Source organism: Bufo gargarizans, chromosome 1 (genome assembly GCF_014858855.1).
Source record: "Bufo gargarizans isolate SCDJY-AF-19 chromosome 1, ASM1485885v1, whole genome shotgun sequence".
Classification (NCBI taxonomy): domain Eukaryota; kingdom Metazoa; phylum Chordata; class Amphibia; order Anura; family Bufonidae; genus Bufo; species Bufo gargarizans.
The window spans coordinates 725,204,519-725,229,414 of NC_058080.1; the positions used below are offsets into that span (position 1 = coordinate 725,204,519).

General features: G+C 44.5%; 1 protein-coding gene across 1 annotated transcript in view; it reads left to right on the forward strand.

Annotated features, from left to right (window-relative positions):
* CDK8 (cyclin dependent kinase 8) overlaps positions 1-24,046 on the forward strand; it is a 51,331-nt gene extending 27,285 nt beyond the window's left edge. Inside the window, exons 5-13 of the mRNA XM_044276384.1 lie at positions 5,977-6,034; positions 7,194-7,325; positions 9,306-9,449; positions 14,354-14,423; positions 14,694-14,766; positions 16,289-16,386; positions 17,103-17,181; positions 22,126-22,284; positions 22,770-24,046. Of these exons, the coding sequence (XP_044132319.1) occupies positions 5,977-6,034; positions 7,194-7,325; positions 9,306-9,449; positions 14,354-14,423; positions 14,694-14,766; positions 16,289-16,386; positions 17,103-17,181; positions 22,126-22,284; positions 22,770-22,895 (939 nt within the window). The 3' untranslated portion in view covers positions 22,896-24,046. The remainder of the gene's footprint in view (positions 1-5,976; positions 6,035-7,193; positions 7,326-9,305; positions 9,450-14,353; positions 14,424-14,693; positions 14,767-16,288; positions 16,387-17,102; positions 17,182-22,125; positions 22,285-22,769) is intronic.
* Positions 24,047-24,896: the final 850 nt, after the last annotated feature.

Sequence of the window (24,896 nt, forward strand, 5' to 3'; positions counted from 1 at the left end):
ATGGTAATTTGTGGAAAATTCCGAAAAAATGAGATCATTTAGAACGGCGGACTTTGAGAGAAGTGTCAGCCATAGCCTATTGGGAGAAGCAGTGGGGGCATCAGAGGGGCCTTTTATTCATTAGGCATTTGTATGGACGGTATATAATGGAGACATTAACGGCCTGTCTTGTACTACCCTGTAGGTTACAGTCCAATGTGTTGGCGGTGAGAATTTTTCGCTGGAACATATACACACTAATGCAATGTCTTCCAACAGTTATTCACCCTGTTTTTTCCCTCTCGTAAGGTCTGGGACCCCTGCTGAGGCGGCCACCTATGTAAAGTCTCTTTCATGCTGAAATGGAATAAATTTACATAAACCCACAAGTGCTCTGCATGCTCTTCACTCCCATTTATCTGAATGATGCTGATGAGGCCACCAAAGCATTGAAAATGAGAAGGAAGCGACTAGCATTGGGGGTCGCTAGGCCCCATCTTCCTCACCTGTTTTATAAAGGGATAAGTTTGTTCCTTGCATTGCATTCTGTCAGCTTCTTATACATTTCTGGAGCCTGACACACATTTCTGTCTCTGCCAAAAAAGAAATAAATAAATTATGCATTTGGATTGTCCTCCATAGTAAAATAAGTGGGGGAAAAAGTTGTGGCTGCCTTCCATAAAAGTACATACATTTTCTTATTTCGTCACAAAATGCACATTTTGACGACCACTTGTACCACTTTGAAGTGATTGGTAGCAGAGCTGCAGTAACCAGTTCTGTCCACTACACAATGGATGGCGCTGTGTGGTTGCAGCGTCGGCTACTGTAGCACAGCTGATCAGAGGGGATGCTGGGAGTAGGACCTCTACTAGGAGGTTAGACCCGTAATTGTAGGACAAGCCCTTTAAAGGGGACCCTTTTAGTAGCTACTTGCATTCCCTGTGTAGTAGTAATTCTGAAGCATCTATTCTTATGACTGTTGTGCCGTTACTTTATTATTCCTTTTATGAGTTTATGAATCAGGAACAGCACAAGTCATAAGAATGGGTATCTAGGATAGGGCTGGGTGGTCTTGCAGGAATTGCATTTAATTTTTATTTTTTTTGCAAAGAATGCATGTAGTTCCTAAAACATGTGAGCAGAGGGGGGACAGGTCCTCCTAACCTCACTGTGCCAATTTTTGGAAAATACCTGTCTGTGTGGAGAAGGTTACAGGGAAAGATGGTGGGATACGAGACATGAAATCATTAATCACTAACATAGCAACATCGTTTATAAGAGTGAAGAAAAGACATCTGTCCATCCAGTTCGGCCTGTCATCCTGCAAGTTGATCCAGAGGAAGGCAAAAAAAAAAAAAAACTGAGGTAGAAGCCAATTTTCCTCACCTTAGGGCATGCCTGAAAAGCCTACAGCTATTAGGGCTTGCTGGGAGTTGTAGTTTTGCAACAGCTGGAGGTCCGCATGTTGAGCATCCCTGCTTTAGGGGAAAAAAAATTCAATCAGGCACTCAGAATAACTCCCTGGATCACTGGCCCCTCTTGAATTCCTTTATTGTACTCACCATCACCACCTCCTCAGGCAGAGAGTTCCATAGTCTCACTGCTCTTACCGTAAAGAATCCTCTTCTATGTTTGTGTACAAACCTTCTTTCCTCCAGACGCAGAGGATGTCCCCTCATCACAGTCCTGGGGATAAATAGCTGATGGGAGAGATCTCTGTACTGACCCCTGATATATTTATACATAGTAATTAGATCTCCCCTCAGTCGTCTTTTTTTCTAAAGTGAATAGCCCTAATGTTGATAATCTTTCAGGGTACTGTAGTTGCCCCATTACAGTTATTACTTTAGTTGCCCTCCTCTGTACCCTCTTCAGCTCTGCTATGTCTGCCTTGTTCACAGGAGCCCAGAACTGTACACAGTACCCCATGTGTGGTCTGACTAGTGATTTGTAAAGTGGTAGGGCTATGTTCTCATCACGGGCATCTATGCCCCTAAGATGACAAAAGTCCCACATTGGAGGTTATAATAAGCTATAAATCCAGCTTGTGGTGGTCACTTTTGAAAGGATCCCAGTAGGAGTGCAGCTCTCCATACACCTTAGATGTGCAGTAATCGTTCCTGCTGATTTCATTGCGTTCAGCCGGCCATCTAATCAGTATGGCGCTCCCTAAGGACTCTTGCACATGAGTAGCAGATACTCAGCATCCAGACTGATTCCTGACTCATTCATTTCAATGGCTGTGTGCGTTTTTCCCTGATTAACAAAAATCGCAGCATGTTCTGTATTGTGCGTTTTTCACACAGCTCTGGCTCTATAGACATGAATGGGGCTTGTTTAAAAAAAAAAAAAAAGTAAGCCATTTATATGCAATGCATTGTTGAACATTCTTTAGTTTTTCGTGAGTGAAAAAGGATGAAAAAATTAAACAGATGCAATCACAGACAGAACTGATTGACCTTGCGTGCTAAACCATCTGTCGTTCCTTGAACAGATCCAGACTCTATCCGTATCATTCAGGTGAAAGAGGCAGTGCTCTCCGTCTGACGGCTGAAGTCGGGGGAGAGGAGGAATGGGTACAGGCTTTTTCCCCATAAAATGCATGCTCATCTCGTATGACCAGGTTATAAGGGTATTCCGGTAAGGCCTCATACACACGGCGGTTTGGGTTCGCATCCGAGCCGCTGTTTGATCGGGTCTTTGATCGGAGCCGGTGTGGTATTTAGTAAGGATACCCTACCAGTCTATACCGTTGCACCTTCTGCTTCTTACGGTTTGGCATTTGTGCAATAATCTGAGTACAGCAACACAAGATTTATTTCAAGGCCTTGAAAGGCAAAAATATTCTTCTTGCGTAGATACTCTATGGCCACCCATCACCGCCACGTATCTACAGAGCAGGCTGAACTGGACTCCAAGCAGTGCAGAGCAGACCTATACTGGGATAACATGCTGGGCAGCGCTGTGGTGTAGACAACCTGCTTTATTGTTCTACTGTTTTTGAGATTGAAGGAGATTAGAGGCTCTGAGAAGCTTTTCGCCTCCAGTAAAGGCTCCTGTAATGCTGGAATAGCTAGGCCTGCGGTTGGATATTGTCGCCCAGGGCTCAGCACTTCAGCAGCACCTGCGGTTCACTTCAGGTCATACTTTTGTTTGCCTAGAAAACAGCAATTTATTTTTATGCACATAGCACGTTGGCAGTTTTATTAAAGCCGTGTATTCAGCAGGCTTTACTAGTGTAGCAACAAGAAAAGCTTGGGTTAACCTCTTCAGTACCAGATGGTGTACCTCCCCCCTTCCCCCCCAATCCTTCAGTAAGGAGCTTACTTTGGTGGGCTTTGTTTCGGTGCCGCAGTCAGAGAGCCTAACAGTTATTTTTCTGTCCGAGGGCTTGTTTTCGCGGGGACTTGTATTTTGCGATGGCACTATTTTAGAACACATTTATTGATTGTATTTTTCGCACTATAAGACACATCTTCCCATAAGATGCACCTATGGTTTAGATGAGGAAAATAATAATAATAAAAAAAAAACTTTTTAATCAACCTTACATTAGACCCTCAGTGTTGGGGTCCATTCGCACGACTGTATGAATTGGTCCGCAAAAGTTCTGCAATTTTGCGGAACAGGGTTTAGACCCATTCATTTCAATGGGTCAGCAAAAGATGTAGACAGCACACAGTGCATCTGTAGTTCCGTTCCCCGCAAAAATATAGAGCATGTCCTATTCTTGTCTGCAATCACAGACAAAAATAGGCATTTTCTATATAGCACCAGCCATGTGCGGTCCACAAAATGAGGAACGCACACGGCCTATGTCCGTGTTTTGCGGATCCGCAATTTGCAGACCGCAAAACATGGCTGTGTAAAATGTAGCTTTAATCGGATACCCAACTTTGTTTAAAACTTTGCATTAATACTGTACGGAGATCCGTCTCTCTGTACAGTATTAAAATAGATGGGCTCTGATGAGCCAGTTATTCGTGAAGTTGGGCGTGACTTCGTTGAATAACTTCGGTAGTTGATTTGAGGTAGTAGTTGGGGCCGAAGCAGAGTTCGGTTTCAAGTTTTAAAGTCATGCGCAACTTCGCAAATAATGGCCTTTGGCTGATCGGAGCCCATACATTCTAATACTGTATATGGAGACTGTTTTCCGTACAGTATTAATCTGAAGTTTTGAACGACTAACAACTATTTTGGGGGCGACAATAGAAAAGAATGGCAATTCCTCTTTTATTTTTTAATTTTTTATTTTTTTGTGCCTTTCCCTGGTGGCATACTGTATAACCTTTATCTGATTATGGCGATATCAGATGTGTAACGGTCCCATTAGACAGGAAGATATTTTTTATTTTTTTATTTTATGAGCAGCAAGCGACAATTTAGCTGTTTATGTTCAAACAGTCACTAAATATGTTCTGCTACTCGCTCATTACTGAGATCGCTGCTCGGCTCTCCAGCTGTTGCGGCTGCGGCTCTGTTGCGGCTGCGGCTCTCCAGCTGTTGCAAAACTACAACTCCCAGCATGCCTAGACTGCCTACAGCAGGGCATGGTGGGAATTGTAGTTTTACAACAGCTGGAGAGCCGCAGGTTGGCCAGCCCTGCCCTAGAGCATTTATGCCGCTAACGACTGGCAGATTTCTGTTCAAACAAGGGGGGTTTGGTGCCGGCTAATGATCAGGTTTGTCTGATCCACGGAAATTGGACAATTTATCATTCTTCCGCTGCATGCCATTACAGGCGATGATGATCTCTGAAAATGTTGTATTGTTCAGTCATTGGAACAGGAAACAGAAATCACCAGATGTCATATTCTGAACATCAGCAGCACCTGATGGATCAGATTGATTATAATGGAGTTTGTCAGGTTCTGCTGCATGCATCAATATTTTCTGTATATCGCTGGAATCTGCGACTGAGGCGTCTGCTGCGATCTCCACCACAGATGTGAACCTAGCCTGTTTGAAGTAATACTTTTGCACAGTAATGGCACATCTCCTCATCTTCATTCCAAGAGCTATAACGTTTTACCTTTTACCATCTGTATAGCCGCTGGTTAGTATACTGCATCTTTCACGTTATAAGACGCACCTAGGTTTCAGAGGAGGAAAATCGAAAAAAATATATATTTTTTTTCTTCATTACACCTCAGATCAGACTCCCTCCCCAATCTGACCCTCATCCTTCACCAGACCACTGATTACCCCCCCCCCCCCCTTCCCCCCCCCAGTCTGACAATCCTCCTTTAGACCTCGGATCAGACCCTCAGACCTCAGATCATACATAAAATATATAAATGAACTTGCTCTCCTGCTTTGGAAGGTGCATTCTTCCTGCAGTCGTTGCTCCCTAGTCATCATCCAGGCCCCTCGTTGTGCTGTAACCGGACGTTTAACAGTGTCGGTCATAGTGCACGCCTACACGTACTTTGTTCTGGACACAGCACCCTGTCTGGACACAGCACAGTGGGCTCTCTGAAGAAGACCAGGGAGTGGTGAATACAGCTGGCGCTACACTCCCCACTCTTCCTGTTTACTAGTGAGTGCTTTCATAATGGAAGCACTCATTAATATTTGCTTTATCACTTTAAGATGCACTGCCCTTTCCCCCCTATGCTTTTGGGGGGGGGGGGGGCGTCTTCTAAAGCAAATTTTTTTATTTTTTTGTTTTTGCCATTATGAAATAGTGTAGTAGATTACTCTTTACTCCTAGCATCTCAGAAAACCTAGTAACATAAGACCTATTACACACACACACACACACACACACACACACATCTTTTATTATTCACACCAACTATTGGTCTGATTGGACAGAAATTGGTCAGATAATCTGTTGGTGTAAATGCACCCTAAATCTCACCTCGCTGCCCTCTGCCTTTTATTTGCAGGCTTGGAAGCGATAAGTATTCCAGTGAACTCCATGTGACTGTTTGTAATTTGCGATCTTCTGTAACCTCGCCTGTAACACCTTCTTCTCCATCTCTTACGCAGAAACCCGCTAACATTTTAGTCATGGGTGAAGGTCCAGAACGAGGACGAGTAAAAATAGGTTTGTACAAAAAACATCACATCCTTGTTTCCTATCTGTATGTAAACGTTCTGCGAAGCCAAGGAGACTCCATGTAGTAAGTGGATTCCCCGCGTCCCCTGCCTATCCAGTTATCAGATTACAGATCTCCTAGACACTGGTAGCAAACTGCTGGTCTCCGCTATTAATAACTGGATTACCAGCGGACATGAGTGTCAGGATATAGGATTTACAAAGGGCACAGCCTGGATTTTTGCTGCAGTTTTCCCTGGTCATTGACCAGTTGCCTTAGTTCCATGCTCTGTGTATTGCTCTGGTTATAAATGATATCTGGAATGGCCTACTGTGTACAACTGTGCTGGGTAGTTGGTGCAGGATTAGAAACCCAAAACGGCACTGCACCTGTCCACAGGTTGGGCTTGGTATTGCAAAATGAGCTTAGCTGCAGTACCAACCTGTGGGCAGGTGTGGTGCGGTTTTGAGAAGAAAGCAGACTCGCATACCACACACATCACCTGGACCGTTGTAGCAGCCATGTTTTTCTACTCCTGGACAAACTCTTTAAAGGGCATCTGTCAGCAGTTTTGAACCTATGAAACTGGCTGACCTGTTACATGTGCACTTGGCAGCTGAAGGCATCTGTGTTGGTCCCGTGTTCATATGTGCCCGCATTGCTGAGAAAAATGTTATATTATATGCAAATGAGCCTCTAGGAGCAATGAGGGTGTTGCCATTACACCTAGAGACTTTGCTCTCTCTGCAACTCCCGTGCCCTCTACACTTTGACAGGACCGGGCACTGAAAACCTCATCACACCTGGCCCTGTCAAAGTGGAGCGGGCACGGCCGCTGGAGAGAAAGCATAGCCTCTAGGTGTAATGACAACGCCTCTGTTGCTCCTAGAGGCTCATTTGCATATAATAAAACATAATTTTTCTCAACAATGCGGGCACATATGAACACGGGACCAACACAGATGCCTTCAGCTGCCAAGTGCACATGTAACAGGTCAGCCAGTGTCATAGGTACAAAACTGCTGACACCTGCCCTTTAAAGAGTTTATACCTCGGGGGTCACTAGACAAGCAGCTCTCTTCACGTTACATTACAAAATCCACGAGCTGATGGTTGTCACCTACCTGCCTCTCATCCCCGTGTACGTTTCTTTTCTGTCTCTTGCAGCGGACATGGGATTCGCCCGGTTATTTAATTCACCTTTAAAGCCTTTAGCTGATTTAGATCCTGTAGTTGTTACATTCTGGTATCGAGCTCCAGAGCTGCTCCTAGGGGCCCGACATTATACCAAAGCTATTGGTGAGTACAGAAGGTGAAGACCACTCGCATAATACATGTCATCCACTGCGTCCAATGCAGCAGTTTACATCCGTTTTATTTTAGAGTTTTAAGCCATGTAATTTATGTTTTTGTTTTTGCTGCTTATTGGCTGAAAAGCATCATGTGGTACAGTCCCTGACTTTACTGAGGTGGTGGAATCGGGGACTGCACCACATAGTGACTTGATGGCCTTCCGCACCATGCACAGACCCTGTACGGTCTACTACTGATCTACTCTACAGGACTATTAGACACTCCACGTGGTGCCTCTTTGTGAAATATATGGATTTGTGCATGAGTACCTAATAGGGTTGTGCGGGACTTAAATATTGATGTTCTTGAAATGATATTGACCTCAGGATAGATAATAAGTATTAAATCAATGGGGGTTCAGCTCCCAACGCCCAAACCAATAACTTTTGTAAGTGGTCATGGGGGTTCGTGTGAGCGCTTCGGCCTATAAAGTATAATCATTGGTGGCAGTGGCCGCAAGGTCCCCTCCCTTCCTCCTCATTGGTGGTGCAGAGGCAGCTTCTCATTGGAGCCCCAGCAGTGTAATCGTGGCAGCCGTGTTACCATGGCAGCCAGGACGCTACTGAAGCCCTGGCTGCCATGGTAATCTCTCTGCTGCTGTGTGCACAAAGCCCAGGGCAGCAGGGAGAGTGTGAAGTCCTATTCACCCTAATAGAGCTTTATTGGGGTGAATAGGACAAGGGATTAAAAGATCCCAGGTTCTAGCCCCTAAGGGGGCTGATAGTAAGTAAAAAAAAATATATATATACTAAAAGTTTAAATTGCCCCTGTCCCAATTTTACATATAAAATATATAAACAATAAAAAAATAAACCTACATGACTGAAAGTGTGAAATATAAAAAAAATATCTCCTATGCGGTGAATGCCGTAACAGAAAAAAAAAATAAAAAACACGCGTGTCGCCATTTTTTAGTCGCCTTGTCTCTTCCCCCCCCCCCAAAAAAAATAGGGTCGGACTGTTCTATTATGGGCCGGATGTTCCATAAAATGCTGAAGGCACGCTGCTTTTTTGGTGTTATTCTTTTCGCGTGTTATCGAAATCGAATCAAAATTTTGTTGTAGTGACAACCCTTGTATATAAACACTTAAAATCTGCTTTAGAAGAAAATTCTGACTTTAGGTCACCAATATAAGATCGTCCGGGGTCTGACTCCTTGCACCCCTGCCGATTAGCTGTTTAAAGAGGCCGGTGAGCGCTGCAGTCTCTTCACACTTACCCAGCACAGCGCCATACACTGTATAGAGGAAGTGCTTGGTATTGCAGTTTAGCCCCATTAACTTCAATGGGACTGATGTATGGTGACATCACTGACCTGGGAAGAGGCCTAAGTGCTGAGTGCTGTAGCCTCTTCAATAGCTAATCTGTGCTGGTATCCGAGCCCAGCTGATCTGATATGGATGGCATATCCTGAAGATGGGTCATCAATGTCAAATTCCCGGATAATCCCTTTAAGGTTTATTAATAACTGTATTCTTGACTTGCTAAGTTTAGCTCCCAAAGACTTTCTATGGATCTATACCCTCCGCATGCTGCAAGAGCAGAGCCGATGCAAGTGGAAGCTGCGGTTGGTTCTGAGAAGCGCCGCTGCACCTTCTGTGTTTTGAGTGAAGTTTCATGTACCCTTTTAATTATCACATCCTCTGAAATGTCAAACTGTGCAAATTGTAAAAGTCTCTCATTTCACGAATATTACATTTAATAGGATATCTTTTAGTCTTTTTAAGTCATCTGATTTATTTTATTACGGGGTCAGCAGGAGCCCCAGAGCCTGGACCCCCGTGATCTTCATGTAATGGGGTATCCTGACAATATGCCATAGGATTAGACTAGGGGATAATGGTGAGCCGTGGTCTTTACACCAATTTTATTGGCCTGAATTATTCTGACTGACTTTTTTTTTCTCCTTTTTTTTTTTTTCTCCAGATATATGGGCTATCGGATGTATATTTGCAGAGCTTCTAACGTCTGAGCCAATTTTTCACTGTCGGCAAGAAGACATAAAGACTAGTAATCCTTATCACCACGACCAGCTAGATAGAATATTTAATGTCATGGGGTTTCCTGCAGGTGCGTGATCTACGAGGACTGGAAGGTGCTCAGTGTGAGGTTACAGCTGGGTGCATGCAAGACACAGAACAACGGATGCGGACAGCACATGGTGTGCTGTCTGCATCTTTTGCGGCCCCTTTGAAATCAATGGGTCTGCACCCATTCCGCAATATTGCAGAACAGATGTGGACCCATTCGTACAGTCATGTGAATGAGCCCTTAGGCTGATACTGGTGATATTGAAATCATGCTTGATTGGGAATCTGTTCTGACCTGGTGCCTGATATTTGACAGCTTCTCTGGTGCACCTTTTATACCATGTCAGGCTACTCAGCCATGATGGCATATCGTAAGGCAGCATTGTCTCCTTACAGTCTATTGTAGAGCAGTGTAGTGAAGCCCCCCCCCCCCCCCCCAGCGAGCACTCCGCACAGTATTAGCATGTATTGTCTCCTATGAGCCGAATTTATTACTTTGAACCAAACCCGGGAAATGTTTTTTTACAGTAGAAATTGATTTATGAAGTTATGCGAAGTCTCTCAGTCCCCATGAAGAGCCCAGTATGTCACTGGAACTCCCAACAAAAGCCTTAGCCCTGTGCGATTCAGCATAGGGCAAAGGAAAGCATAGGACCATGAAATGCTCTGATGCTCATCTCATAGGGGCTGTCTGGGTGAAAATGGGGATATGTCTGGGTTCAGCTCAGACAACCCCTTTAACCGCCTCCGGACCGCCTAACGCAGATCTGCGGTCCGGAGGCGGCAGCTCTGCGCAGAGTGACGCATATACGCGTCATCTCGCGTGAGCCGTGACTTCCTGTGACCGCGCGCACACTGGCGCGCGCGTTCACAGGAACGGAAGGTAAGAGACAGGATCTCCAGCCTGCCAGCGGCGATCGTTCGCTGGCAGGCTGGAGATGCGATTTTTTTTTTTTTTTTTTTTTTTTTTTTTTTTTTTTTTTTACCCCTAACAGGTATATTAGATGCTGTTTTGATAACGGCGTCTAATATACCTGCTACCTGGTCCTCTGGTGGTCCCTTTTGTTTGGATCGACCACCAGAGGACACAGGTAGCTGTGTAAAGTACCACAAAACACCACTACACTACACCCCCCCCCCCCCCCCCGTCACTTATTAACCCCTTATGAACCCCTGATCACCCCATATAGACTCCCTGATCACCCCCCTGTCATTGATCATCCCCGTCAGGCTCCGTTCAGACGTCCGTATGATTTTTACGGATACATGGATCGGATCCGCAAAACGCATACGAACGTCTGAATGGAGCCTTACAGGGGGGTGATCAATGACAGGGGGGTGATCACCTCATATACACTCCCTGATCACCCCCTGTCATTGATCACCCCCCTGTAAGGCTCCATTTAGACATTTTTTTGGGCACAAGATAGCGGAAATAGATATTTTATTTTTCTTACAAAGTCTCATATTCCACTAATTTGTTTAAAAAAATAAAATCTTACATGAACTCGCCATACCCCTCACGGAATCCAAATGCATAAAATGTTTTAGACATTTACATTCCAGACTTCTTCTCACGCTTTCGGGCCCCTAAAATGCCAGGGCAGTATAAATACCCCACATGTGACCCCATTTCGGAAAGAAGACACCCCAAGGTATTCCGTGAGGGGCATATTGAGTCCATGAAAGATTGAAATTTTTGTCCCAAGTTAGCGGAAAGGGAGACTGAGAAAATACAAAAATAAAAAATCAATTTCCACTAACTTGTGCCCAAAATTTTTTTTCTATGAACTCGCCATGCCCATCATTGAATACCTTGGGGTCTTCTTTCCAAAGTGGGGTCACATGTGGGGTACGGCGATACCAGATGTGTTACACTTTTTTGCCGCCTAGGTGGGCAAAGGGGCACACATTCCAAAGAGCACCTTTAGGATTTCACAGGTCATTTTTTACACATTTTGATTTCAAACTACTTCGCACACATTAGGGCCCCTAGAATGCCAGGGCAGTATAACTACCCCACAAGTGACCCCATTTTGGAAAGAAGACACCCCAAGGTATTCCATGAGGGGCATGGCGAGTTCCTAGAATTTTTTATTTTTTGTCCAAGTTAGCGGAAAATGAGGATTTTTTTTTTTTTTCTTACAAAGTCTCATATTCCACTAACTTGTGACAAAAAATAAAAAAATTCTAGGAACTCGCCATGCCCCTCACGGAATACCTTGGGGTGTCTTCTTTCCAAAATGGTGTCACTTGTGGGGTAGTTATTAGGGATCGACCGATATAGATTTTTTTTTTTTTTAGGGCCGATACCGATAATTTGTGAACTTTCAGGCCGATAGCCGATAATTTATACCGATTATTCTGGGAATTTTCATTTTTGAAAAAAAAATAAAAAATTCCCACAAATCTGCTGAAAATTAATGTTTATTGTTAATGTGCTTTGTTTTTTTTTGTAAATCTTTCTTTTTCATTTATATTTAATATTTTGGTGTTGTTTTTATTCTTTTTTTTTTTTGTATAAATTTTTATTTTTATTTTTATTTTTAACTAACTTTTAGCCCCCTTAGGGACTAGAACCCTTGTCCTATTCACCCTGATAGAGATCTATCAGGGTGAATAGGAGCTCACACTGTCCCTGCTGCTGTGTGCTTTGTGCACACAGCAGCATGGAGCTCATCATGGCAGCCAGGGCTTCAATAGCGTCCTGGCTGCCATGGTAACCGATCGGAGCCCCAGCATTACACTGCTGGGGCTCCGATCGGAGGAGCAGGGGAGAGGGGATCCTGTGGGGGGGCCCTATGCGCCACCACTGCTTAATACTGGGGGGGGGGGGCGCACTGAGCCACCAATGCTTAATACTGGGGGGGAGGCGCACTGCGCCACCAATGAAGCCTAATCTCTAATTTATTCATATACAGGAGGCGGGAGCTGGCTGCAGGATCGCATAGCCGGCTCCCGACCTCTATGAGCAGTAGCTGCGATCCGCGGCACCTGAGGAGTTAACTACCGCAGATCGCAGCTAACGCTCATAGAGGTCGGGAGCCGGCTATGTGATTCTGCAGCTCCCGCCTCCTGTATATGAATAAATGAGAGATTAAGCTTCATTGGTGGCGCAGTGGCCATAGCTCCTCCCCTCCTCTTGTCCCCTGTCCTTTCATTGGCAGCAGCACCGGGGGGGGGAGACACTGCTCCTTCTCCCCTGTGCTGCTGCTGAGGGAACACGGAGAGCGCTTTCAGCAGCGCGATCTGTGTTCCCCGTACGCTATCGGAATATCGGCAAAATAAATGCAGATACCGATTAGTGTTCAAAATCCTGAATATCGGCCGATAATATCGGTAAATCCGATAATCGGTCGATCCCTAGTAGTTATACTGCCCTGGCAATTTAGGGGCCCATATGCGTGAGAAGTAGTTTGAAATCAAAATCTGTAAAAAATGGCTGGTGAAATCCTAAAGGTGCTCTTTGGAATGTGTGCCCCTTTGCCCATCTAGGCGGCAAAAAAGTGTGACACATCTGGTATCGCCGTACTCAGGAGAAGTTGGGGAATGTGTTTTGGGGTGTCATTTTACATATACCCATGCTGGGTGAGAGAAATATCTTGGCAAAAGACAACATTTCCCATTTTTTTTTATACAAAGTTGGCATTTGACCAAGATATTTATCTCACCCAGCATGGGTATATGTAAAATGACACCCCAAAACACATTCCCCAACTTCTCCTGAGTACGGTGATACCAGATGTGACACTTTTTTGCAGCCTAGGTGGGCAAAGGGGCACATATTCCAAAGAGCACCTTTCGGATTTCACCGGTCATTTTTTACAGATTTTGATTGCAAACTACTTCTCACGTATATGGGCCCCTAAAATGCCAGGGCAGTATAACTACCCCACAAGTGACCCCATTCTGGAAAGAAGACACCTCGGGGTATTCCGTGAGGGGCATGGCGAGTTCCTAGAACTTTTTTATTTTGTCACAAGTTAGTAGAATATGAGACTTTGTAAGAAAAAAATAAAATAAAAAATCATCATTTTCCGCTAACTTGTAACAAAAAATAAAAACTTCCATGAACTCACTATGCCCATCAGTGAATACCTTAGGGTGTCTACTTTCCGAAATGGGGTCATTTGTGGGGTTTTTCTACTGTCTGGGCATTGTAGAACCTCAGGAAACATGACAGGTGCTCAGAAAGTCAGAGCTGCTTCAAAAAGCGGAAATTCACATTTTTGTACCATAGTTTGTAAACGCTATAACTTTTAGCCAAACTTTTTTTTTTTTTTTTTTTAATCAGACACGTAGAACAATAAATTTAGCGAAAAATTTATATATGGATGTCGTTTTTTTTGCAAAATTTTACAACTAAAAGTAAAAAATGTCATTTTTTTTTTTTTTGCAAAAAAATCGTTAAATTTCGATTTAATAACAAAAAAAGTAAAAATGTCAGCAGCAATGAAATACCACCAAATGAAAGCTCTATTAGTGAGAAGAAAAGGAGGTAAAATTTATTTGGGTGGTAAGTTGCATGACCGAGCGATAAACTGTGAAAGTAGTGTAGTGCAGAAGTGTAAAAAGTGCTCTGGTCATTAAGGGGGTTTTAGCTAGGGGCGCTGAGGTGGTTAAGTGTGTGTACATAGATAGTTGTCAGTTACTGATAACCTCCCCTGTGAACAATGCAGTCAGAGCAGAGAGCACGGCATTTCTTCGGGAAGGTCCTCTCAAAGTTCCCTTGAATATAGAGGAGGCTCCTTGAAGCCCATGAAATTCCTTATTTTCTGTTTGTGCTTGTGTACATTCATTTCCAGGACTTGTACATTTTTGGTAATCTGCCACTATGTAAAACCTGACATAAGTATTCAGTAAATTAGCCATCGGAAGGGTTAGAACTGTGCTGAGCTCTTAATTCCGTTCAGACAAGTGGATGATGATTTTTTTACTTGGCAGATAAAGACTGGGAAGACATCAAGAAAATGCCTGAGCATTCTACACTCATGAAGGATTTCCGCAGAAATACGTAAGTCGGGAGACTCTTTTCTTAACCTTATGTCAGGCATAGTTACAGAAGAACCCATGGATGTCCTATAGAGCTGTAATATAGTTGCATGTATGCAGTCCGTTGGGATAGTGGGAGTCGCCCTCTCCTCTATGAGAAGCATCTTCAGCCGCCCCCCTGTACACAGGTTGTTCTGAGAGATGTGTGTGTGTGGTTACTAGTGACATTTCTGCGGATATTTCCTTGCGGTGCACTGCTTCTGTTATTTTACACCACTTTTATGTTTTACAGTTATACCAACTGCAGCCTTATTAAATACATGGAGAAGCATAAAGTGAAACCAGACAGCAAAACATTCCACTTGGTAAGTGCTGGTTTTGTGTCTCCCCATTACAAATGAAAGACCCTCTTAACGCTTCCATTGCAGATTTCCCACCTCTGAAACTCGCACCTGTGTCGAGACGTATCATGCATTTATCATGTGTAGATTTTGCCTTTCTACATTTAAGGCGTGAAAATCTTCTAAAAGAATAGACATGCTGCGAATTTAAAGGGGGTTGTCTCATCTGAGACAACGGGGGTATATCACTAAGATATGCCCCCATTGTCTGATAGGTGCGGGTCACAGCGGTGGGACCCGCACCGTTCTCCAAGCAGCCCCAAAAGTGTTGTAGGTCGCACTGCGCATGCGCAGCCACCCTCCATTCATTTCTGTGGGGCTGCTGAAAATAGCCAATTGCTGGCTCTGCTATTTCCATCCAGGTTATACAAGTGAATGGGAGCGGGGGCCGGCCATGCGTGATGCACTCCTATTCACTTCTATGGGGAGGGCGCTTGGTGGTGGCTGGACCTGAGTCCTCCAGCCACTACTTTGGCCCGCTCCGTTCTGGATATAGGTGTGAGTTCCAGAGGTAAGACCTGCATCTATCAAACTATGGGGGCATATCCTAGCGATATGCCACCATTGTCTCAGATTTTATTTTATTTTTTTACTGTGGTGTGTGCATGATATTTGTTAATCTCATCCACTTTGCTGCTACTGTAAGACGCTGTACATATCTGTAAAGAATCTGCAGTGTATCTACCAGGCTTCAACAAACTTTTTTTTTATTCTCTAGGACGTTTTTATTGGAATTGGCCTAGATTGATGGACAAGGTTTATGTGGGAATAGTTAGATTAGTTGATGAACCGTTGGTTAAGTCACCATGTGTATAAGACCTTATGCACATGACTGTCCAGTTTGCTCACAAAAAATGGATCTGCAAAACATGGATGATGTCCTTGTTGTGTTTCCTTTTTTTTTTTTTTTTTTTTTTTTTTGCGGACCCATAGAAATGTATAGGTCCGTGTGCATTCTGCAAAATATGCGGATCAGACATGGATACAAAATATGGTTGTGTACATGAGGCCTAGGGAGTTGTCTGACATCCGGGGTGGGACGATGCGGTTGCGTGCTTGATGGGACTGAAAGGCCCAGGAAGTATCATGCACATGGCCTATTCATTACAATAGAGCATTGGACGGTTACTTCGGCAGCTGTCCTGCCTGGAGTGCAGCAGCGTCTCGCCACACCTGATCAGTGAGAGGAGCTAGACAACCTCTTAAAGGCTGGATTCGCATGTGAGATTAGTGCAGCGGCAGGAAACCGCTACCTGAAGTGTATTAATTCTCACGGCGTCGCTGCAGTTTTGCTTCGGATGTCGCTTCTATTGGAAACTGCTTTTGTAGTCCTGTGGACTTTCTTATTCTGTGCATTTTCTCAGAGGAGTAGGACACATAAGACAAAATATCATGGCGCAGAATACGGACAGGTTTACAGGTTGATGGTTGATCACATTGCTAACAGTTACATTTATTTTTTATTTTTTTTTTCTTCCTTGCACAGCTGCAGAAACTGCTGACAATGGACCCAATAAAAAGAATTTCCTCTGAGCAAGCTATGCAGGATCCATATTTTTTAGAAGACCCACTTCCTACATCAGAGTAAGTGAAGCACCAGAATTGTGAGTTTACGTATAGTACATGCGTCCGTCTAGTTTGGATAATAGCAGCAAGAGCACAAATGCCCCTTAACTGACTATCCACTGACCAAGGAGGGCACGGCCCAGCTGTGTGGCTGGCTGCACGGTGCCAAGCCCATTTGCGGTATCCAATGAATGACCATGTGATTTTTATATAATATATATCCTCAAAATTGTGCAGCTGCTGTGGGTCACCATGGTGGCTTGACGAGCTGCACTGCCAGGTCGTACCCTAAGTCATACCCGCCTTTAATCTGGTCTCCAAAAGTCTAGTTCTTTTCTAATCTACAGAAAGGAATCAAAGGGTGTGCCATAAATGTCCCGTAGGTGCAGGTCCCATCTCTGGAAGAGGCACAGATCTTGAGGAGGAGCCCCCCTCTCTTACCACTTGAATGAAAGGAGCTGCACCTCTCTATTTCAATTCTATGGCAGTTCCAGAAATAAGCAAGACTCGGGCTTTCCCCTGTAGTATAAGATGACATCCATTCAGATGAAGGAACATTTATGTAAAAAAACAAAAACAAAGGTGGAGTCCGCCAAAAGGAGAGCTAGAATTTTTGATGTCTCAGATGGAACATAGAGGGATCCCAATTTTGGGACCTGCTCAATAAAGTCCATGTGCCCTTATTTGACTGGTGTTGTCATGGATGTTTGTTGTGACCAGTGCTTTTGCTGCAGTGTGTTTGCAGGATGCCAGATTCCTTACCCAAAGAGGGAGTTCCTCACTGAAGAGGAGCCTGAAGATAAAGGGGACAAGGTACGTCCGGATATACACCCTCCGTAAACACGCACATGATTTGATGCAACTCATCGTTGGCTATATACCGTATTTTTCGCCGTATAAGACGCACCGGCGTATAAGACGCACCTAGGTTTTTGGGGAGGAAAATAAGAAAAAAAATATTTTGAACTAATTGTGGTCTGTGGGTGATGCACTGTTATGGGGATCTGTGGATGACGCACTGTTATGGGGGATCTGTGGATGACACTTATAGGGGATCCTCTCTGGATGGCGCTGTTATGAGGATCTGTGTATGACAGTTATGGGGGGGATCTGTGGATGACACATATATAGCATCTTATGCTATGTGTCATCCACAGATCCCCTCCATAAGTGTGGGGGTCGCATTTGCTTTTATAATGGGGGTGGGGGTCGCATCTGCATTTATAATGACAGCGGGGCCCGTGCAGTGACTGTATTCTACTACACGGGCCCCGCTTACTGTACAATCATATCCCTAATACCGTAGTTAATTGTTGTGTGCACTGCATGTAAAAGCATAATGAGCGATGATGAGCGCTATTACTTACAATTAGAAGCGCTTGCCGTTCGGAGCAGGGAGGAGGGAGGAGGCAGGAGGCAGGCCGGGAGGACGGGCGCTGGCAGTGTGAGTCATCCGTCATGCGCCCACGCCGCCTGCTTCATTCATGAAGCAGGCGGCGCAGGCGCGTGACGTATGACTCACACTGCCAGCGCCCGTCCTCCCGGCCTGCCTCCTGCCTCCTCCCTCCTCCCTGCTCCGAACGGCAAGCGCTTCTAATTGTAAGTAATAGCGCTCATCATCGCTCATTATGCTTTTACATGCAGTGCACACAACAATTAACTACGGTATTAGGGATATGATTGTACAGTAAGCGGGGCCCGTGTAGTAGAATACAGTCACTGCACGGGCCCCGCTGTCATTATAAATGCAGATGCCGCCCCCAGCCCCTCCTCCCTCACAGCTGATATACCCGCCGCACGGCATCGCGGCGGGTGTATCATTGAAAACTAAGCAAAATCGGCTACATTCGCCGTATAAGACGCACTGCTATTTCCCCCCCACTTTTGGGGGGGAAAAAGTGCGTCTTATACGGCGAAAAATACGGTATATATATATATATATATATATATATATATATATAATTATTTTTTTTTTTTTATGGGGGTCATACAGTTATGTTACTAGCCATTTTATAAAGGGGAAGGGGTATAATTTTAATCAAGGCAAAAACCATGTGTTTTGGACCAATTTGTTCAGTTTTTGCCTGTAAACTAAACTTTTTAGGAGCAATTTGTACAAGGGTCTTCGTTATAGATGTGGTTTCCACTTGTGAACTCCCACACAGCAGATATGATGCCAAATTGTCTGTGACTGTCTACTTTATTTAAATGGGGCTTGCAGAACCCCATGCACATACTGTAGAAGCACGTCATTCACATGTATGGAGCAGATGTTCAGTCACAGAAATTTCTGTATTAGATCCTTGATGTGGATTGATAACATGTCTGGTCCACATCAGATGTCCGTCAGGGAATTGATAGATCACAGCTTTCTCCTTTATACTATCAGATTTGACTTTGTGGATCCGTTTTCTGTCAATATATTAGTTACTCAGCACCTTTTTAGGGCCTTTTTTAATTTATTTTTTTACTTTGTATTCATTTAAAATTTTGTTAGAATTTATTTATTTTTCTCATTTCAATGGTATTTTACCATTAAAAAAGGAAATACAAATATTGTCTTCCTGTAGCAGACAGCACTGAGTTAAAACTCCCATATAGACAGAAAAATCCATTGTCCGTTTTCTGCTGCAGTCAGGGGAAAATGTAATTTGAAGGGTAATCCTTATTATAATATTAGCTGTAGAATTGGCATAACACTATGATTGCTCGATTTGTTTTGTTGATAGGCCTAGATAAAGATGGCTGCAGAAGAGCATTGCATTGATTAGTGAAAGTAGCCTTACACTAATCAATGCAATGCTCTTCTGTGGCCATCTTTTATCGGATCCATTTGCATTAGGCCTCATGCACACGACAGTTTTTTTTTTTCACGGTCCGCAAAAAACGGGGTCCGTGATCTGTGACCGTTTTTTCGTCCGTGGGTCTTCCTTGATTTTTGGAGGATCCACGGACATGAAAAAAAAGTCGTTTTGGCGTCCGCCTGGCCGTGCGGAGGCAAACGGATCCGTCCTGAATTACAATGCAAGTCAATGGGGACGGATCCGTTTGACGTTGACACAATATGGTGCAATTGCAAACGGATCCGTCACCATTGACTTTCAATGTAAAGTCAGGAGTCCCTTTACTTTCACACTTGTGTTCATAATGCAGACGGTGGCTCCGTTCAGAGCGGATCCGTCTGCATTATATTGTTAAAACATTTCTAAGTGTGAAAATAGCCTCAGACGGATCCGTCCAGACTTTACATTGAAAGTCAATGGGGGACGGATCCGTTTGAAAATTGAGCCACAGTGTGTCATCTTCAAACGGATCCGTCCCCATTGACTTACATTAGAAGTCTGGACGGATCCGCTTGCCTCCGCACGGCCAGGCGGACACCCGAACATAACTTGAAGTGTCCCCATCACCATGGGAACGCCTCTACGTTAGAATATACTGTCGGATATGAGCTACATCGTGAAACTCATTTCCGACAGTATATTCTAGCACAGAGGCGTTCCCATGGTGATGGGGATGCTTCAGGTTAGAATATACAGAAAAACTGTGTACATGACTGCCCCCTGCTGCCTGGCAGCACCCGATCTCTTACAGGGGGCCGTGATCAGCACAATTAACTCCTCAGGTGCCGCACCTGAAGGGGTTAATTGTACTATCATATCCCCCTGTAAGAGATCAGGGCTGCCAGGCAGCAGGGGGCAGACCCCCCCCCCCCCCCCTCCCCAGTTTGAATATCGTTGGTGGCACAGTGTGCGCCCACCATCGGGCCCCCCCCCTTCCTCCCTCTATTGTAATAAATCGTTGGTGGCACAGTGTGCGCCCACCATCGGCCCCCCCTCTCTCTATAGTAGTAACAACCATTGGTGGCAGTGTGCGGCCTCCCATTCCCCCCCCCCCCCCCCCCCCATCATTGGTGGCAGCGGAGTTCTGATCGGAGTCCCAGTTTAATCGCTGGGGCTCCGATCGGTAACCATGGCAACCAGGAAGCTACTGCATCCCTGGTTGCCATGGTTACTTAGCAATAGTACAATTGTAGAAGATTCATACTTACCTGCTTGCTGCTGCGATGTCTGTGACCGGCCGGGAGCTCCACCTACTGGTAAGTGAAAGGTCTGTGCGGCGCATTGCTAAAGAACTGTCACTTACCAGTAGGAGTAGCTCCCGGCCGGTCACAGACATCGCAGCAGCAAGCAGGTAAGTATGAATCTTCTACTGTTGTACTATTGCTAAGTAACCATGGCAACCAGGGCTGCAGTAGCTTCCTGGTTGCCATGGTTACCGATCGGAGCCCCAGCGATTAAACTGGGACTCCGATCGGAACTCCGCTGCCACCAATGATGGGGGGGGGGGGGGAGAATGGGAGGCCGCACACTGCCACCAATGGTTGTTACTACTATAGAGAGAGGGGGTGCGATGGTGGGCGCACACTGTGCCACCAACGATTTATTACAATAGAGGGAGGAAGGGGGGGGGCGATGGTGGGCGCACACTGTGCCACCAACGATTTATTACAATAGAGGGAGGGAAGGGGGGGGGGCGATGGTGGGCGCACACTGTGCCACCAACGATATTCAAACGAGGGGGGGGGGGGGTCTGCCCCCTGCTGCCTGGCAGCCCTGATCTCTTACAGGGGAATATGATAGTACAATTAACCCCTTTAGGTGCCGCACCTGCAGGGGTTAATTGTGCTATCATATCCCCCTGTAAGAGATCGGGTGGTGCCAGGCAGCAGGGGGCAGTCTTGTACAAAGTTTGCAGTGTATTCTAACTAGAAGCGTCCCCATCACCATGGGAACGCTTCTGTGTTAGAATATACTGTCGGAAATGAGTTTTCACGAAGTGAAAACTTAGATCAGAAAAAGCTTTTATGCAGACGGATCTTCGGATCCGTCTGTATGAAAGCAACCTACGGCCACGGATCACGGACACGGATGCCAATCTTGTGTGCATCCGTGTTCTTTCACGGACCCATTGACTTGAATGGGTCCGTGAACCGTTGTCCGTCAAAAAAATAGGACAGGTCATATTTTTTTGACGGACAGGATACACGGATCACGGCCTCGGCTGCAAAACGGTGCATTTTCCGATTTTTCCACGGACCCATTGAAAGTCAATGGGTCCGCGAAAAAAAACGGAAAACGGCACAACAGCCACGGATGCACACAACGGTCGTGTGCATGAGGCCTTACTCTGTAAAAAAAAATAATAATCTAAGTCAAACAGATCCGTGACGGATCCGTTTACAATTGCACCATATTGTGTCAGGGAAAACTGATCCGTCCCCATTGACTTACATTGTAAGTCAGGACGGATCAGTTTGGCTGATGCATTCTGAACGGATCCTTATCCATTCAGAATGCATTGGGGCTAAACTGATCCTTTTTGGGCCGCTTGGGAGAGCCCTGAAACGGATCTCACAAGCGGACCCAGAAACGCCAGTGTGAAAGTAGCCCAATTTGTGATGCTCTAAATGAGGCTTTACAGGGAGGAGGGGGTTCTCTCTCTGGTCACAGTGATGGTCTGACAGAGAGTTGAGAGACTATTTGCTGTGCTAAACGTCCAAACAAAGGGAAAGTAAAAGAGCAAGGAGAGGAAGTAGAATATATAGTATGAATGATCGAAAACCGTCCGGTTTTTGTAAAGAAATTGCTATAGAATATTCACATAGGTTGTAATTTAACAAAAGTTACTAAATTGTCTCTAAAGAATAATTTTTATTTTTACCTCTAAAATATTTTTCTCTTTAAATCACTAAAGAAAAATCAACAGCAGCAGCAAGGCAATAATCATACTAATGGCACCGGGCACCCAGGAAACCAAGATAACAGCCACGCACAAGGGCCACCACTGAAGAAAGTGAGGGTTGTTCCCCCTACCACTACCTCAGGTGGACTCATCATGACCTCAGACTATCAGGTAAAGACCATTCAACTCTCTTGGGGTTTTCCTAGCTCAACCTTTCATGGCCAGAATGGGAATGGCCCACAATACGTGCCGTCCTGTGGAGGTGGAGTTATGGATACAGTCGAGGATGGTGCTCCACTGTTTGTGTAACCCCCATAAGCAGTGAATGAGGGCTACACAAGCGGCATAGCACAGCGGGCTATAGTTTTCCATAACTCGGGACCCACAGGAACAGTATAGCAGGTTGTGTTGTACGGTTTGTGTAACGCTTATACACTACTATGGGAATGACGGAAATGGCAGAGCAGCAGCCATTTCTGTAACTGCCGGTAAGGAAACTCTACGATGGGATAACCCCTTCAAGGCCAAATAACGGGAACAAACATTCGTGCGCAATAATAACTCACCAATGTAAATATGCTGACGATCAGTGTTTTTTAACTTTTTTTTTTTTTTTTTTTTTTTTTTTTTTTTTTTCCTCCTCTCCGTTTTTGTAGCGTTCCAATCCACATGCTGCCTATCCAAACCCTGGACCAAGCACATCACAACCTCAGAGCAGCATGGGGTATTCGACTACCTCCCAGCAGCCTCCACAATACTCCCATCAGACTCACAGGTACTGAGCTGTACCCAGAGACCAGGAAACGTCAATGCACTGTTGCTTGGGCTACAGGACTGCGCTTGTAGCCGCCTGCCTGGAGCCTGGCTTTGGAATGTACTGTACAACCACACCTTCAAAATGTCCAAAAGCCAAGTTACACAACATTTCACAGAATGTAGATCCCACGCGGAGGTTTCGACTCGAGAGCGAGAGAGAGCGCGCAAATCTTTAGCACAGTCGATATTGTGAATTTGCTACTTCCATAGTATACTTGAAAATGGTTTAAATCGACCAATGCATTTATTTCGGTGATGCTAGCAGTTGAAGCTGTGAAGTATGCTTGGAACAAACAGTTTTTCGTTATAGTACGTGGTGAGTTCTTACCGTTAGAATATTTTCTGATCAATATTTTTTCTTTTTAATTATGATCTTTACCATCATCATCGCACAAGGCTGGAACGAACCTATCCAGATCATTATGGTACCTTTTTTATTTTGCATTGTATACTTTTGCGTGATGATGTAGATCCATCACAGCAATCAGTATTTTTATTTTATTTTTCCTTACATTTTAATTACCATCATTAAACCTCTTCATTTTTCAGTATCAACCTCCCAAAGATTATAACCTGAATTTTTGAATAACTTGACTGGTATTAAAGCTGCTATACGATAGTAAATGTCTGAAACTGATTTGAATCCGTTTGCTCCAGCAAACAAGCAAAAAAAAAAAAAAAAAAAAAAGAATAATAATTAAAAATAAAAAATAATAAAAAAAAATGGTCCTATTTTATTTTTTTCCTCTTGATGTTGCTGACTTGTGAGCATGCTATAGAGTTTTTACAAAGCAAAAACAATGAGCATGAGAGTTGCTCGTCGTCAGACGCTGCGTCTTTACAGATCTTTCTAAGCTGGCTTGGTGTAGTGGATTTCAAATCGGTTCCTTATTTTTATTTGGTCGGCACCTTACTTTAGGGTGGATATTGTTACATCAGAGGACATGGGTAGGAAAGCCTTAGAATTTCCCAGGAGAACAGAAGCTGTAACATGCAATGTACTGTATCAAACTATTTTACATGAATGACAAGTATTCTGACTAAAAGATGACAAAAAATAATTCAACATTGTTAAGGCAAGGTGTTAAGTAATAAATTTATTTTTCATAAAACAAAAGGATAATTTGTGTGTTTTTGTCAAAAAAAAATAATAACTGCTTGTACAGGACTGCAGAATAAACTGGCACTGCAACCGAGAATGCTGTCCCATCAGTCCCTGTATCTTCCGTAGGACTCGCAGGCTAAGATCAATTCAATATCTAGGAAAACTTTCCGGGGAGTGTCTTAAAAGTAATACTGGCCTTGTCGTCCATATCTAAGAATCAAGGCTTGCCTTTCATTTCTTAAAGGGCTTCTGTCACCCCCAAAACAATTTTTTTAATTTTTTTGGGGTTTGTTAAAATCCTTATTTAACGTCTATTCCCTATATAGGGTTCTTACCTTTTGTCTGTGGCATAGTTTCCATAAAAATCGATCTTTTAAAATATGCAAATCGCTTCACTACCAGCAAGTAGGGCATCCACTTGCTGGTAGCCACCGCAAAAAAAAACGTTGCCTCCTGTTGATTGACAGGGCCAGCGATCGCTCTCCTCCTCCGGCTGGCCCTGTCAGCATTTCAAATCCCGCGCCTGTCTTCTTTCGGCGCAGGCGCTCAGAGAAGGAGGCCCGCCTCCTCAGTGCGCCTGCGGACTTCTTCTCTTTTGGTGACATCATTGGCGCAGGTGCACTGAGGGAGTGCTGAGGAGGCGAGCCTCCTTCTCTGAGCGCCTGCGCCGAATGAAGACAGGCGCGGGATTTGAAATGCTGACAGGGCCAGCCGGAGGAGGAGAGCGATCGCTGGTCCTGTCAATCAACAGGAGGAGGGGGCGGTTTTTTATTTTAACCCCTTAAGGACTTAGCCCTATTTCAACTTAAGGACTTGGCCATTTTTTGCAAATCTGACCAGTGTCACTTTAAGTGCTCATAAC